The sequence below is a fragment of the Aethalodelphis obliquidens genome, unplaced genomic scaffold (assembly GCF_003676395.1).
Source record: "Aethalodelphis obliquidens isolate GAN/ISIS:26980383/991018 unplaced genomic scaffold, ASM367639v1 scaffold93, whole genome shotgun sequence".
Classification (NCBI taxonomy): domain Eukaryota; kingdom Metazoa; phylum Chordata; class Mammalia; order Artiodactyla; family Delphinidae; genus Aethalodelphis; species Aethalodelphis obliquidens.
The window spans coordinates 2566301-2583503 of NW_020838037.1; the positions used below are offsets into that span (position 1 = coordinate 2566301).

General features: G+C 36.8%; 1 protein-coding gene across 1 annotated transcript; it reads left to right on the top strand.

The window, feature by feature from the left end:
• Window positions 1-3510: 3510 nt before the first annotated feature.
• CASP1 (caspase 1) lies at window positions 3511-15531 on the top strand. The gene is made up of 10 exons (XM_027095674.1): window positions 3511-3575; window positions 4196-4462; window positions 6480-6542; window positions 9535-9650; window positions 10292-10465; window positions 10936-11170; window positions 11639-11782; window positions 14367-14476; window positions 14919-15021; window positions 15432-15531. The coding sequence occupies exons 1-9, from the start codon at window positions 3569-3571 to the stop codon at window positions 15015-15017; spliced, it is 1215 nt and encodes a 404-aa protein (XP_026951475.1). The 5' UTR covers window positions 3511-3568; the 3' UTR covers window positions 15018-15021; window positions 15432-15531.
• Window positions 15532-17203: the final 1672 nt, after the last annotated feature.

Genomic DNA, 17203 nt, shown 5'->3' on the forward strand with positions numbered 1-17203 from the left:
AAACTATCATAGAGAACTCTGGAGGTCTTCAGAGGGTCCTCATTGAGTTTTTAGAAATGTACAGCATGTGTGTGAGGAAACTACTTGAGTCAAGACAAAACTATCCTAAGGAATTAGAGGGAACAATACTATGGTGCATATACAGAGCCAGGAATAGTGCCTATTGCCACCAGCCAGACTAGAAAATCTCATAATTTGCCTGCAGACTATTCATAATTGTCTTTTCTAAGTTGTAGAGTATAAAAAGCACTGAAATAAATAATTCTGTCCTTCCTAACAGATCTTAAAAGCAAGACCCAAAAAGATCAAACTGTTATAAAGTAACTTAATGAATCTGAGAACAAAGCACAAGAATACATACAAAAATATTCAACGGCTTCCCTGGTGGCGCAGTGGTTGAGAGCCCGCCTGCCGATGCATGGGACATGGGTTTGTGCCCCGGTCCAGGAAGATCACACATGCTGTGGAGCAGCTAGACCCGTGAGCCATGGCCACTGAGCTTGCACATCCAGAGCCTGTGCTCTGCAATGGGAGAGGCCACAACAGTGAGAGGCCCACATACTACAAATATATATATATATATATATATATATATATATATATATATATATATATATTCAGCACTTGAAAATATATAATTCAAATGAAAATATATAATTCAAAATACGTGACATCTAATTTTAAAATGTCAAGTATGCAAAGAATCAAGAAAGTAAAACTCACCATTAGCTGAATAATAAGTCACTCAAAACTGATCCATAACTGGCACAAATATTAGGATTAGCAGAAAAGGAAGTAAACAGGTATTGTGACAGTATTCTATATCTTCAAATATTTAAGTAGAGTCATGGAAGATATCCCAAATGCCCATTATAGGTGCTGGAGTAAACAAACTGTATTATATGCATACACTGGCATACTACTAAAATCTACACAGTGAATTTTCTAATTAAAATAAATTTAACACTTAGCCTAGAGTGCAGGGAGCAAAACTGGTGCCCACATGCAAAAGCCAGTTTGTTTGTAATTGTACAGAGTTTTAAAACAATAGTCATAGAGCTATCAATATTTAATTTAGATATTTCAAGCATGTGTGAATGTACACACACACACACACACACACAGAGAACATTTTAGTAACTCTGGATCCTTATTGTCTTAAGATAATAAGGTAATAATGCCCAAAGTGTTTTATTTTTTGTTTTATTTTTAAATTTTTTTAATTTAATTTTTATTTTATATTGGAGTATAGTTGATTTACAATGTTCTGTTAGATTCAGGTGTACAGCAAAGTGATTCAGTTATACATATACATATATCCATTCTTTTTCAGCTTCTTTTTCCATATAGGTTATTACAGAATACTGAGTAGAGTTTCCCATGGACATTAAGTCCTTGCTGATTATCTATTTTATATATACTAGTATGTATATGTTAATCCCAAACTCCTAATTTATCCCTCCCTCTCACGTTTTCCCTTTGGTAACCATAAGTTTGTTTTCAAAGTCTGTGAGTCAGTTTGTGTTTTGGAAATAAGTTCATTTTATCATTTTTTAGATTCCACATATAAGTGATATCATATGATATTTGTCTTTGTCTGATTTCCTTAACTTAGTATGATAATCTCTAGGTCCATCCATGTTGCTGCAAATGGCATTATTTCATTCTTTTGCATGGATGAGTAATAGTCCATTGTATGTATGTACCATCTCTTCTTTATCCATTCCTCTGTTGATGGACATTTAGGTTGCATCCATGCCTTGGCTGTTGTAAATAGTGCTGCAGTGAATTTTGAGGTGCATGTATCTTTTCAAATTATGTTTTTTTCCGGATATATGTCCAGGAGTGGGATTGCTGGATCATATGGTAGTTCTATTTTTAGTGTTTTAAGGAACCCCCATACTGTTCTCCATAGTGGTTGTACCAATTTACATTCTCCAAAAGTATTTTCAGTAAGTAAACTGATAAGCATGAAGGCCTAATATATGCATTTTTTTACTAGCCCATTTTTCATCAAATATATCAAATATATCTAAAATAAATTGGCCACATTGAGTTTATTTCTGGGATAATTAATTGTACATGTGTTTACAAAAAGCAATGACTTCTTGTGCCTTTCCGGACTCCTTTATTTTTAGTATTAATGAGTCTTCCAACATTCATAACCTGCTTCCCTAATTAATTTCTCCTCCGTAGCACTTACCACATCTAATATTCTGAATATCCTAGTTACGCATGTTCGGTTTCATGTTTGTCTTTTCATTTTGAATGTGAGGCCATGGTGGGTAGGGGACCATTGTTTGTTTTGGCTAAACCCTGGCACCTATAACAGTGTCTGGTATGGAGTAGGTCATCCATATATATTTGCTAGATGAATGAATAAATGTGTTGCACAAAAGATAGAAGGAAAATCTGCAGATAATTAACCTTGGCTATTTTTCTAGTGTAAAATATTTATATTATAAATAATAACACCACTTATTGTTTGTTTATCATGTGTCAGGAAATGTTCTATGCAATTTCCACATTTTCACCTACTTAATGCTCAAAACTGTGTATGTATGTACTATTAATGAAAGCATTTTACAGATAGAGGAAACAAAGCATAGAAAAGTTCTATACCTTGCCCAAGAACATATAGTTAAAATGCTAAGTCCAACATTCTGAGTCTGGAGCCTGTGCTTTTATCTCTGCATTGCCCCTCAAAACAGAGCCACTAGAAAAGAAGAGTGTTAGATTTGATTCTGGTGAGAAATGTTTCTTTCCTAAAAATAGAAAATGTAGGAAGTTCTTTCAGTAGAACTTTTTAGGAAGTTCCCTTCCTAAAAGCTTCACAGAGACAAACAGCTCCTAGGACACAGCCCAGAGTCATGAGGTGGGACCATGGATCACAGTGGTTCATCTTCTCCCAGTACTGTAGGTTGAATGTCTGTGCCAAATTCACATGTTCAAAACCTAATGCCCAAGGTGATGGTATTAGGAGGTGGGACCTTTGGGTGTTGAATTGATCATGAGGGCAGAACCCTTATAACAGAGATTCCCAGAGAGATACCTTGTTCTTTCTGCCATGTGAGGACAATGGTGAGAGATTGGCAGTCTGCAACTCATAAAAGGAACTTCACCACAACTCAACAATGCTGGCACCCTGATCTTAGACTCTGAGCCTCTGGAACTGTGAGGAATACATTTCTCTTGTTTATAAGTCATACAGTCTGTGGTATTTTGTTAGAGCAGCCTGAATGAATGAAGATACCAAAGAATGAGTTGCTTTTGCAGATCACACTTCATTATTATGTGAGTTTAATTGTATATATACTTTTTCACTCTTTTCTTATTCTGTAAGCCCCTTTCCCTTCCTACCCTGACGTGAGTCAAGTTCTCGTGAAGGATACACTCCCTGATGTGGCCTAAGTTTCAGTAATCTGATAATTTCTTTGGAACAACAACAAAAAATGCATATATATGCATGTGTCATGGGTATTTTGCAATGTGTACACGCCCTGCTGAAAAGGAAGGTGGAACATGCTTTCAGTTTCATACAACACACCAAGGCTAAGAGAGAAAAGCTATGGCCGGTGAGTTTCTTTCTTGAAAGAATAGTTTTGGAAGGGGCTGGTTTTTGCAGAAACCATAATTAAGTTCTGTGAATGTTTAGGTGAGCAGAACAGAGGGAGTGCAAAGAGAGGGAGGGGTGGGGGCAAAGGGAAGGAGAGAAGGGGCCCAGAAGCCCCCCAGTCTTTAAAAAGGGAAGACAAGGTCCAGAAAGGAACCGGGCTTTACTGGCTGGTATCCTGCTGTCATTTTGCAATCTTAACTGAATTCTTAAATGTCATAGTCTGACAGACGATGCAGAATTGGCATAGAATGGTACCAGCAGTTGTTGCCCCAAAGGAAATGGGCAATCACTATTTCATTATTTTATTACGCACAGTTGAATAAACATGAGGTACGTTATGACGACCCCTGGTTTTCAGGTACTAAGTTGGAGGTAGTAAATCTGAGTCTTCAGGCCACACAGTGAGCATATGGGTAATACTGAGGGAAGAATAAGAGATGTGGGTGTCCTCAGGATTACCACACTCTGTGGGGAGGGACATTTTATTGATTAAATCTAAAGGATTCTATAATCCGTTGCTGAGATGAAAGGAATATGAGGCTGTTTCTGTGACTTGAGGCATCCTTGTGTTTCCAACAGACAAGGTCCTGAAGGAGAAGAGAAAGCTGTTTGTCCACTCAGTGGGCATGGGTACAATAAATGGCTTGCTGGATGAGCTATTAGAGAAAAGAGTGCTGAACCAGCAGGAGATGGAGAAAGTAAGAGATGAAAATGCTACAGTTATGGATAAGGCCCGAGCTTTAATAGACTCTGTTATTCGGAAAGGGCCCCAGGCATGCCAAATTTGCATCAGTCATATTCGTGAAGATGACTCCCTCCTTGCAGGAACACTGGGGCTTTCCTCAGGTAAGGGTCAATGACTCAGACTGAAGTTCATGTAGGCCATGTTTCTTTATGCCTAACATCTGATTTCTTCATTGGTCATGTTAGTTTGCAAACAACTTCCCTACCTCTGGCTTCAGGGCCCCATTTCTATATCAGTGGTCATTCTGCATCCCCTCTGTCTCTTTTCTTCTTTGTTCCTGTTCTTTTGGTCTTACAGGGCTTCTCTTTTTTTTTTTTTTTTTTTTTTGCGGTACACGGGCCTCTCACTGTGTGGCCTCTCCCATTGTGAGCACAGGCTCCGGACGCGCAGGCTCAGTGGCCATGGCTTACGGGCCTAGCTGCTCCGTGGCATGTGGGATCTTCCCAGACCGGGGCACGAACCCGTGTCCCCTGCATTGGCAGGCGGACTCTCAACCACTGCGCCACCAGGGAAGCCCTTAGTGGCCTTATTTTGATTAAAGCTTATTTCCTATCCTGAGAATGTCGTAGCTCATTTGTTGAAGGTCATGAGAACAGTCTTGAAAAGCTTCATGCTATATCCTCTAGTCCTCCTAGCAAGGCACTATTGATTCATCTAGTTAGTTAGTTAAAATAGTTAGTTAAAGCCTAGAGGTCCCTAGGAACTTATGTAGTCATCAGATACAAAGGTTTAAGGTCTGTAATCAAATACTTTGTCCAATTTCTCTCCAAATTTTGCTCTCCAGGTGGAATAAAATATATTTCAGGGATAGTGGAACTCTCAGAGAATAAATTCAACTTTTACAGAAAAGTAAGGATTTTAAGCAGACTCTTTTAGTTGCCCCCTTGCATTTTCTTTTGAATAAAATTGTGCACTAGCATGGTACTCTGCTGGGGACCATTCTGGGAGGCCCAGCTCCCCTACTCTAGTCTCCTGAGGGCCCAGTACAGGTTCAGCCATCTGAGCTGACACTTCTGTAGTTCCCTAGTTCCTCCATAAAACAAAAAAAAACAAAAAAAACAAATAACAAAAAAAAAAAACAGGAGCTCTGATGGACTTACAGTTACGGGTTTCTTTTGTGCTTCTGGAAGTCATTCAGGGGAAGAAGATGTTATTTGAAAGCAAGAAGCCATTTTTTTCCTAAGGATTGAGAGAAGCCTGTGCCCCTCTGAGTGACACAGCAAATGTTTTCTGTGTCGAATTTCTTTGTGTGTGTTTGTTTTTTTTGATACATATTTTACTTTAACCCCTGCCTCAAGAATTAAAGACAATCAATCAATAACAGTAAGGTTCTAGAATATTTGTATAATAACCAAAGTGTCTTCTTCCTTGTCATATTTCTTTTAACTCATAGTCCTTGAACTGTAGAGGCACTTATACAACTCGTGATAATTCTAATTCCTGGAGTCTGCCTCCCTAGTTGTCAGATGATGCCTCCTCTGTCAGGGTTGTCATGACTTGTTTCCTCCTCGTCTATTTGCCAGTTGTTTCAGGGTGCTCGTATATGATAATTGGATGTAATATTTAAATGTACTGTAAAGGGAGAGATATAAAATAACTTCTTAGCAGACACAATACTACAATAGCAAGGCCTCCTCCAGAAAATGTTCTTGAATTTATTGATGGTTAATTTAGTCCAGCAGTCTACATGGGAAAGATGGGACAAACTGCAGCCTGCTTCCTTGGACTTGAAGTTTTGTGGGATGTCCTATGGCTCTCCTCCATTCACAACAGAGACATGAACCATATTTTGCCTATAGAAATCTTGTCTTCAATAGGTACTATGAGAGAAAAACTTGGAGTATTTTTAATTTGTTGGCTCATGCCAATTCTTAAGTTTCTGGAATAAGTTTCTCAGGTGGGTGTTGCCACAGTGAGATCCTTATAAAACCTTAAATAAATTAAATCTCAATCCTTGTCCTTGAAATTGACAATCACAATGCATAGTGACCCCAGAGAAGATATTAATAGATTTGAGTGAGTAAGTCAAATGCAGATTACAGAGGCTGTGTGTCTAACACATTGGGGTAAGAATCTTCAGAGACTGTGACTATTTTAATGTCCTTCATCTTTCCTCAGGTTCACAATCTGGGAATTATCTTAATACACAAGAATCCCAAGTGGTGGTTCCTCCTTTCCCAGGTAATGGTATTTTCAAAGCAATGTCATTCTTTGAACCCCACCTTCCCTGACATTAACTACAGATTAATGGGATGAATCCAGGGTAAGGGGTGCTATGAGTAATTCCCACAGATTTATTCTATACCATTTTCTCTTCTTACTCTATTCTGCTTTAGCAGGAGCTGTTTCTATAGCTTCACTATCATGTTTATACCAACAAATTCTGAATCTGTATCTCAAATCCTGACTAACCACTTGAGTGCCACACTTCACTAAATGTCTACTGAACGTGTACACTCATATCTCCTGCAGACACTTTTACTCTACATGAGCCCAGAGATAGCTTTCCATCCTTCCCCCACCTTGCTTCCCTTCCACTTTCCTCTATCTTGATTAATGGTGCCACCATCACCCAGTTATTCAAACCAGAAACCTGAAATTATCATAGACTCTTTCTTCTTCCTCACTTCCAACATTCAAGCAGCAGCCAGATTTTATTGATTTCTCTCTCAAATTCAGATCTGTCTCTGCATTTCTACTTCTACAATTAGATTTCAGAGCCCCCATTGCTACAGTGTTCCATAATTCTCCAGTCATAACTCTCAATATATTTTTCTTGTAATTTTTTTTTTAGTAAATACATCCTTTTCCCTCACAGAACTTTAAGCTTAATGAGGAAATTGAACATATCTGATTTATTTATAGATAACATCTAATAGAAGTTGACCTGTAATGTCTATGAACATATATTTGTTAAGACTATTTCACTGACTAATGTGGCCAGAGTCACTACTATTTGCTATGCCATTAGAAAATATTTAGCACATGCCAACTGTGTTACAGACCCTATTCTATAAACTATTTAGAGAGTAATGAACGAAACAAGAAAGGGTCTTGCTTTTATTGAACTTACATGAATATATGAGTAGTGAATGAATAGGCATTTAAGAAGCTCCGCCATCAAATTAAAGCCAACCATAAATTTAGGGATGGAAATGACACTACACATATCTGTATCAGTTAAGATGATATGGAACGTTATAACACAGACATATTTATAATGGCTCAGATATGATAGAAAAGCTTTTCCCAAATCACAAAAATTCTAAAATGGGCATTTTTCATCAGAAGGCAGCTTTCCTCCAAGTGCTAATTCAGATACCTAGGCCTCTTCCCTCATCTGATATCTGCAACATATGATGTCAGAATAACTGTGGTAATAACAGTCAAGTTAATGACATTGGAAAGAGTATGTGGGATCATTTGTGATAGACTTTGCTAGGCTTGACCTGGATGAATCACACAGTATTTCAACTTGCATCCCATTGTCTAGAACTTAGTTATATAGTCACACCAAGTCACTGGATTTGTTGGCAATATAGATCAGCTATGTGTCCAGGAAAAAAAGAATAAAGTGTCTTGTTGAACAGCTAGCCAGTCTCTGCCACAAAACTTAAATGAAAAACTTTTAATTCTACACAATATCGAAGGTAGCACAAGAAATACCTAGGTCCCAAATCACAAAGAAGTTCTTAAAAATATTTCATTCTCTACCCTGAAAATGGTGGTCTCACCTTTATTGAATCAAGGTCAATATACATTAGATTTCTTATTAGCAAACTTTATATTTGTCTGAATCTAGCTTCTTGCTTATCAAATAATCAGTGCTTTACTTGTCCTAGAACAGTATTTCATCCACAGTTGTGGATAGATTTCATCACAAAGTGACCCTTTTCTCTTAAAATAAAAATACCCTTAATTTGGAAGAAATTTAGAGGCCACAGAAGCAAATATTTCACCAAGTTTAGAAATTACTCTAGTGAATCAATTAAGGGTGCATATTTTCTTAGCTATTTCATGGGATGGGACACTCACTATAAAACCAAATGCCATAAGAAAAATTAGTTCTAACAAAATCCAAATATTTATCTTTAATGTTTTCTATTGTTCTTCAGACTCCTTTATGAAGGAATACATTTCTTCCACATAATACTGATTTCTATAGTTTTCTCAGATATATCCATTCTAATTATCTCTTACTTTCTCCACAGTCAACACACTTCATGCTACCTTGGTTTACCTGAATATACATCATTTTCTTCAAATTCCCTTTCAAAATTGAATATGTTTCTTGCTTGAATAGTTCAGTTTCTAAAGGATCTTCCAAATATCAAGAAAACTTATTTCTATTTGGAGACAAAGATTATGTTAATTTCTTTAGAAAATACATCACATTATTGGATGGTGTTGAACTTGTGATCAAAGAAACCCCCAAGGCTTTTATCACATGAACTGCTGTGGAAACTCTTCCTCATATATTTGTGCAATCAATGCTTAGTGCTTTAAATCTCTCTAAGAGTACACCTTGATTTTCATATTTATCATTCTATTTCATATTAATTCTAGTTCATGTATTCAATATCTTCTCCTTCTCACTATATGTACACACAGTAGAGAGATCTTAAAGGTTAGGACAAAGGCTCACTTTCTTTCTTTCTTACTTTTTTTCTCTCTTTCTTTCTTTCCTTCACATCTCTAATGCCTATCATGCCTGTTAAGCAAATAAATAACTAAATAAATAGATACATAAACGTATTTTTTTAAAAAAATCATTGAAATAGATTCATTAAGGTCTACCTCCATTATCCTAACTTTCAATTATTTGAAATACATTTATATCTTAACTATTTTATCTAACATATTGTTTTCTGAGAATTTTATCATGCATGGCCTTAAAAAACTCCCTTTCGATTATTTTAATGAAAAAGATTTGTGAAATGCTGATTCCAAGAGATGAAGCGTTGTGATGACTGTATCACACCACTGGAAATCTCTGGCTTGGAATATATTCCTTTAGCAGAGATGCATTTAATGATGCTAAGGACTAGCGCAGGATTGTCTTCCTAAAGATTAATTTCCTCCTCCGTGGCTTCACACACAGATGATTCTAGGAGGAGCACCAAATGGGACACTCAGGAATGCCATTATTCATAATGTTTCTTGTCTCTTGCAGCTCCTCAGGCAATGCAGGACAACCCAGTTAAGCTTGCATCTTCAGGGCCAGGAGGGAACCTCAAGCTTTGCCCCCTAGAAACAGCCCAAAGGATATGGAAAGAAAAGTCAGCAGAGGTGCTGTGCTCAGAACATAAGGATCCGGGTGAAATATACACTGGAGACCATTCAAAACTGCAGTGTTCTGCCTTAGAGCTAATTTCCTTGAGAGGTTCTGGAAAACCATCCTGCTCTTCCCTTACATAAAGGTTTCCTATTTCCCAGGTTTATGTAAAGATTTCCAAGTTTGGTCCAATCCCCTGAGTGAATAATTATAATGATAACAACAATAGTATCTATTTAATGCTTAATATGAATCAGACACTGTTCTAAGGAAGTTGCTATTAATAACACCTTGAACCCTCAAAATAACCCATTTTAGAGATCAGGAAACTGAGACATGGATTGTTAACTATTTTGGCTAAACCAGTAAGTCAAGGAATACATTTTAAAATTGAGTCATTATGACTCCAAGCCAGTTCATCTCACACAGCCCTACCTCTCAAAAGTAATTAAATCAAGTGCTCAGCTGCCATCTGGGCATTTGCAAATTTCATTCCACTCCTATGGTAGGACTCATTCTCCCTCTCTGCTTTTATCCATTTACAAGAGATTAGGTTTCTATGTAGGACTAAGGGAGGAGAAGCTGTCTTATACCTACAAGATGAATATTTAATTAGAGAGAACAAGACTGTGCATCCAACCTGCATTTCTTACAGATTTACCCAATAATGGAAAGGTCAATCCGCACACGTATTGCCCTCATTATCTGCAACACAGAGTTTGAAAATCTTCCCAGGAGAGATGGAGCTGATGTTGATATCAGAAACATGAAGATGCTACTAGAAGGTCTGGGGTACAGTGTGGATGTGAAAGAAAATCTCACCGCTTCGGTAATGTCTGTCATAATGTAGAGACAATGGTCATGCCCTTTATATTCCTAAATATGTTAGAAAGATTGGTTGTAGAACCAGAAACTTAATCTCTTGACAGTCTAAAATCTAAATTTGTTCTTGTAGGGTACTTCATGCTTCTAACCTAGAGTCTTTTTTTTTTTTTTTTTTTTTAACATAGAGTCTTTTAGCAAGGGTCTGGTAAAACTTTTAACTGGGAAGTGTTCTATTAATTCAATAATGTCCACAGCTAAATAAATAAATAAATAGTCCCTTACATTCTACCAGAAATCCCTGAATGGCACCCCATAACACTTTCTTCACCTTTCCGTGAATTGAAACTTAAATTTTCCTTTTGTATTTCATTGATTTTCATATCATTCAGCAATTCCTTAATGTCTCTTTATTGGATTCCAAGGTGCCATGATAACCAATCACATAGTTCAAAATCAGTGGTATGTCTCTTTCAGGATATGACTATAGAGCTGAAGGCATTTGCTGCTCGCCCAGAGCACCGGACCTCTGATAGTACTTTTCTGGTGCTCATGTCTCATGGAATCCGGACTGGCGTTTGTGGGAAGAAATACTCTGAAGAAGTCCAAGATGTATTAAAAGTCAACACCATCTTTCAAATTTTGAACACATGGAATTGTCCAAGTTTGAAAGACAAACCCAAGGTGATCATTATCCAGGCCTGCCGTGGTGGTGAGTGCTGATGTCTGTTAGAACACAGACGCTGAAGTTTTGATCTCATCATCTGTATGTATCCAGTATTTTTCAATTCCTTTGAGTCTACTCAAAAAAGGTTACAATCTTTTTTGGTGACAGTAGATGTTCTTTGACATTACAAACAAGAGTGTAGCTTCTATGAATTGTATGACTGGTTGGAAGATATTTGTTCCATTTTCAGCTGAGATACCACTTTTAATCTTAAGACTTTGATACTTGGTTGGGATACTTGGATGGGATATATTCATTTGAGGGTTAGGAGAGATAAGATGAGCCTCTTAAGATAAACGTTGTTGAAAAGATAGTTTTTGAAAGTTATGTGTGTATCTGCATGTGAATTAAAGCTAATGACAAATAAATTAGTAAATATGGTTGAACAGATGTTTAGGGGAGAAAGTTCTCTTGACTATTGATAGAACAAGGAACCAAATCTTGTCTTTCCAGAGAATCAAGGAGTGGTATGGCTAAAAGATTCAGTAGAAGCTTCTGGAAACTGTTCCTTATTGGCTCCAGAAGATTTTGAGGATGATGCCATTAAGAAAGCCCACGTAGAGAAGGATTTTATTGCTTTCTGCTCTTCAACACCAGGTAACGGGTATCTGTGTAAGACACGTTTGTGGGCATTACCAATGCAGAAACTCACAACCATCCATTAGAGTGTGGATATCTGTGTTGAACTTTTCATGAGACTCTTGAAGACTAACTCAAGCCTTCCTCTCAGTTACACCTTCAATTCCCCTTATCCATGGAGACCAAATAAATATACATATATTTTTACTAAATTAGTAACTAGTAAACTCCCATGGTGCAAAATATTTTCCTGGACTGTGAGAAATAAATAGAAACATATCCACACTGAAGTAAATTAGAATCTGACTCCACATACCAAAAGGTCTACATTTTGGGATCTCTCAACAGTTCAATTTGCCTAGACAAGTATTATAAAACTGTGGTATTTATAAAAGGGGTAGGGAGAAGGAGAAAAGCAGACAAAGCATATTGGGTCCCTAAGTTAAAGTTGTTTCAAACAGAAATATGGAGTTTATGAAACAGAAACAACCTGAATGATTCTAAGTCTAGGTTTTAGATTAAGAGTACTGCCAATTATATTTTGACTCTGTCATTTAGTACTCTGTATGTAGCTTCTCTGGGCTTTCTTTGAATTCCTCACTAATATATGTGAATACAAATATCATTGTTGTAAGGATTAAATGAGATAATAAATATGAAATATTGAGCATGACAGAGTAAAGTGCACATTAAATGATGGCAACTATTAAAGATGTTTCTATGTTGTAACTTAATTCAAGGTTTTACCTTGAGTTACTTTCCATATAAAGGTTTAAATAAAAGTCATACACTATGCTTTGGAATTTCTTGGACATTGACATTCTCTTGATTACTTCCAACCTTAAAGACTTGCCTCTGATCAAATAGTTTCATTTCCAGATTATTTTCTATAATAAGGTGGCATCTCTCCGGAGATAGCCTGCTTTTTGCATTCTGTTGATCATAACCTTTTTTTTAAATCTTTATTGGAGTATAATTGCTTTACAATGGTGTGTTAGTTTCTGCTTTATAGCAAAGTGAATCAGCTGTACATGTACATATATCCCCATATCTCCTCCCTCTTGCGTCTCCCTCCCACCTTCCCTATCCCACACCTCTAGGTGGACACAAAGCACCGAGCTTATCTCCCTGTACCATGTGGCTGCTTCCCACTAGCTATCTATTCTACATTTGGCAGTGTATATATGTCCATGACACTCTCTCACTTCGTGTGTTGACTATATCTTGATGTAGAAATCAATTTTTTTCAACAATTGAAAACAATGACACTAAGCAAAACCTCCACACATTTACAGTTTGTGTATATTTAGCAGACTTAATATTAGACATAACTATTTTTTTTTAATCCTTTGATCCCAGTCTTCCACAAGAGATTTACCCCTGGCAATTATAGACTTTGTAGCCCCCTGTCTTCTTGTCATCCATCTTGGTGATTTCTGTCTCCTTTTCATTCACTTTCCTTACCCTCCTTTCCAGATGATTCATAGAAACTCCAGTTCAGTTGTCTTCAGTTTCCAAAAGTAAACCTAGTTTCACATTCTCTGGTATTAATCCCAATTACATTGTATGTAGTGCTCTTCTGAAGAAAAGTGACCTTCCCCTACCTAATTTCACAAAGAACTTACAGAGATACCAGCCTGCAACTCTCTCCCACCTACTTCCTTTAACTGGAACCAGCTTCGTAAGACAGTTGTAGTTTTAGATAGGATATTAATCCATTACTATTTTACCTTTTATTACCATGTTTATTGGCAAAAAGGTTTTTAAAGCATGTAACCATGTTAAATGCACAGGTATTGATACTTTTCTTATATATTCCTTTGCATAACTTTAAAATGGCTTATAACTTCTATGTCCCTACTATTTTGTATAATTATTCTTTTTCAATGTCTTTTCCATAAGACTGTTTTGTCCTCCAATAGAATATGATCTTTCCCTCTGAAATGTTTTCTAGGTATGTATTTCTTTGCTGTTGGTACCATTTTCATATTTAGTTAATATTTTCTTTGTCTAAATACCTTATGGTCAGTATTATTTGATTTTAATTAAATTATAAAGTAGATAAACTGAAATATTATTAATATGATTACCTTGTATAGACTGGGTATTATATATCTTATATTCCCCCAGATCCTTGTGATACATTACATCTAATATGAAAATATATCTTTGTGGCAGAAGTTATTACCCTACCCATTGCAGTCAAAGCCATTGCATTTCAGAACATATAATTAACTATCAAGTCACTAAGTAGTACTCCTGGGATCCACACTCAGGTATTTCTTTCTCAAAGCCCAGTCACTCCCTTCCACCCCATTCTGCCTTTCTCTCCTTGTTTATTAGACTTGTGTTTCCTTGAACTCAGAGACTGTGCTGTCCTAACATCTATACCTTATATAGCATACTTCACATGACTTTATTGTCAAGTATCAATGAAAATATACACACTAAATGATGAATATATTCAGTTTAAAATGGCATACAGTCTGTAGGAAACAACATAAACTCAACATCCTGCCTCAGCTGGAATAGAAATCCTAGGACTCCATTTTTGTGGTCAGGCAAGACTTTGCATAAAATTTGGAATGTGCTTTCTTCACAGATAATGTTTCTTGGCGACATCCTGTATTGGGTTCTCTTTTTATTATTAAACTCATTGAACATTTGCAAGAATATGCCTGGTTTTGTGACCTGGAAGAAATTTTCCGAAAGGTAGGTGCTAGATACTTCTCACACTCTACTTACCTGTTTGTTCTAACTCTCTACGGAGCAGCTCTGGACATGTTTTTCTACTAAAAACTGCTCTCCATTTCAAATGAGTTTTGAGGGTCTTTGATGAGTCAGCCAACCTGGAAGCCAGTTCCAAGTTTTGTGACCTAGAAACCCCCTAGAAGACAATCAATTATTTGAACTCCTCTCTTTTCTGAATAGACAAATGAGTGGACTTTAATTTGCTTGTATTCATATCTATTAGATTCAGTAGCTTTTAAAAGCATGGTCATTCCATCTTAGATGTGTATTGCTGATCTGTACAGAGGCACAAACTTTTTGTTTTTATCACTTATTTTGCTATACTTTTTGCAATTTTTCCAGCATAAGTGAAAATTCTTTTACTCAGGAAAAGAAAAATCTACAGACCTTCGTTTACTTTTAGGTTCGATTTTCATTTGAGCTGCCAGATGGTAGGGCACAGATGCCCACTGCTGAAAGAGTGACTTTGACAAGATGTTTCTACCTCTTTCCAGGATATTAAAAAAGTAAGTTGTAGGGACAGATGTGTGTGTGTAGTATGGGTGGGGCGAGGTTGGGGGAAGAGTGCTGAACTACATCCTGGTCAAGATCTCAAGGTCTAATATAATAAACAGTGGATAATGAAAGGATGCCTTTCTGTTGTTTAGTGCAGAGCACACTGCACTCCTCTCAAAGTTCTTCAGAGATAGATGGCCCTTTCTCAAGGTTAGCTGATATAGATTGAGAGGTGGCCAGAGATGATGAAAGCTCAGTTTTAGATGTTCCTCCCCTTTACCTCAGCAGGGCAATATTTAGACATAACATGGGCTCTTCCCTCTTATGAGTCTGTGTGACCCCTTGGTGGAGTGATTTTATAACTTGAATTTCTTTTAGTAGAATTCATTTTTTTCTTTTATTTCCTCTTCCTTTTCTTTAGGAAGCCAGGAGTTCTGCCACTGTATACATGTTTTGGGATCCTGTCAGCAGAAAAGAGACATTTCTTTAAACATTCCAATAAATCTGAAATAAAAATGAAAGGCTGTCTTTTTTTTTTTTTTCCACCACTCTTAGAAGGCAGGGGATGGAATTTGGAGCAAGTAATGGATTTGGAGTCTTCAGACTTCATAAGACCTGAACTGGCTAACACCATTCTTTCCTTCTAGAAACTATTTGCTAGACTTTCTGCTTTAGGAATACAGAAAAAATTACAGTAGGTACCTGAATTCAAAGAATTTAGATCTCAACAAGAGATTCAGAGAAGGTAATGTGATAAGTAACTCATCCAAAATCCCAGAATTTAGGATGAAAAAGTCATGACTACACTTAATGTAATTCTAACCCTTCCTTAATGAATTTCAGGAATACAAAGTAAGTTTTTTCTTTTTCTAATTTGGGTATAGTCGGTTTACAATGTTGTGTTAGATTCTGCTGTACAAAGAAGTGAATCAGCTATAGTATACATATATTCTCTCCCTCTTGGATCTCCCTCCCACCTCCCCGCTTCCCACCCATCTACGTCACTGCAGTGCAGAAGCTCCCTGCACTGTACAGCAGGTTTCCACTAGCTATCTGTTTTGCACGGGGCAGTGCACGTACATCAATACCAATCTCCAAATTCATCTCATGCCCCCTCCCCTCACAATGTCTACATGTCCGTTCTCTACATCTGCATCCTTATTCCTGACCTGCAAATACGTTCATCTGTACCACTTTTCTAGATTCCACATATATGAGTTAATGTATATTTGTTTTTCTCTTTCTGACTTACTTCACTCTGTATGACAGTCTCTAGGTACATCCACATCTCTAAAAATGACCCAATTCTGTTCCTTTTTACGACTGAGTGATATGCCATTGTGTATATGTACCACATCATCTTTATCCATTCATCTGCCGATGGACATTTAGGTTGCTTCCATGTCCTGGCTATTGTAAATAGTGCTTCAATGAACATTGGGGTGCAGGTGTCTTTTTAAATTATGGGTTTCTCATGGTATATGCTCAGTAGTGGGACTATTGGGTCATATGGTAGTTATATTTTTTGGTTTTTTAAGGAACCTCCATACTATTCTCCAAAGCAGCTGCATCAATTTACATTCCCATCAACAGTATAAGAGGGTTCCCTTTTTTCCACACCTTCTGCATCATTTATTGTTTGTAGATTTTTTGATGATGGCCATTCTGACCAGTGTGAGGTGAGATCTCATTGTAGTTTTGATCTGCATTTCTCTAATAATTAGTGATGTTAAGCATCTTTTCATGTGCTTTTTTTGATATTGAGCTGCATGAGCTGTTTGTGTATTTTGAAGATTAATTCCTTGTCAGTTGCTTTGTTTACAAATATTTTCTCCTATTCTGAGGGCTGTCTTTTTTGTCTCATTTATGGTTTTCTTTGCTGTGCAAAAGCTTTAAGTTTTATTAGGTCCCATTTGTTGGTTTTTATTGTGTGTTTTTATTTTCATTACTCTAGGAGGTGAGTCAAAAATGATCTTGCTGTGATTTATGTCAAAGAGTGTTCTTCCTATGTTTTCCTCTAAGAGTTTTATCGTTTCCCATCTTACATTTAGGTCTTTAATCCATTTTAAGTTTATTTTTGTGTATGGTGTTAGGGAGTGTTGTAAGTTCATTCTTTTACATGTAGCTGTCCAGTTTTCCAGACACCACTTATTGAAGAGACAGTCTTTTCTCTATTATATATTCTACTTTGTT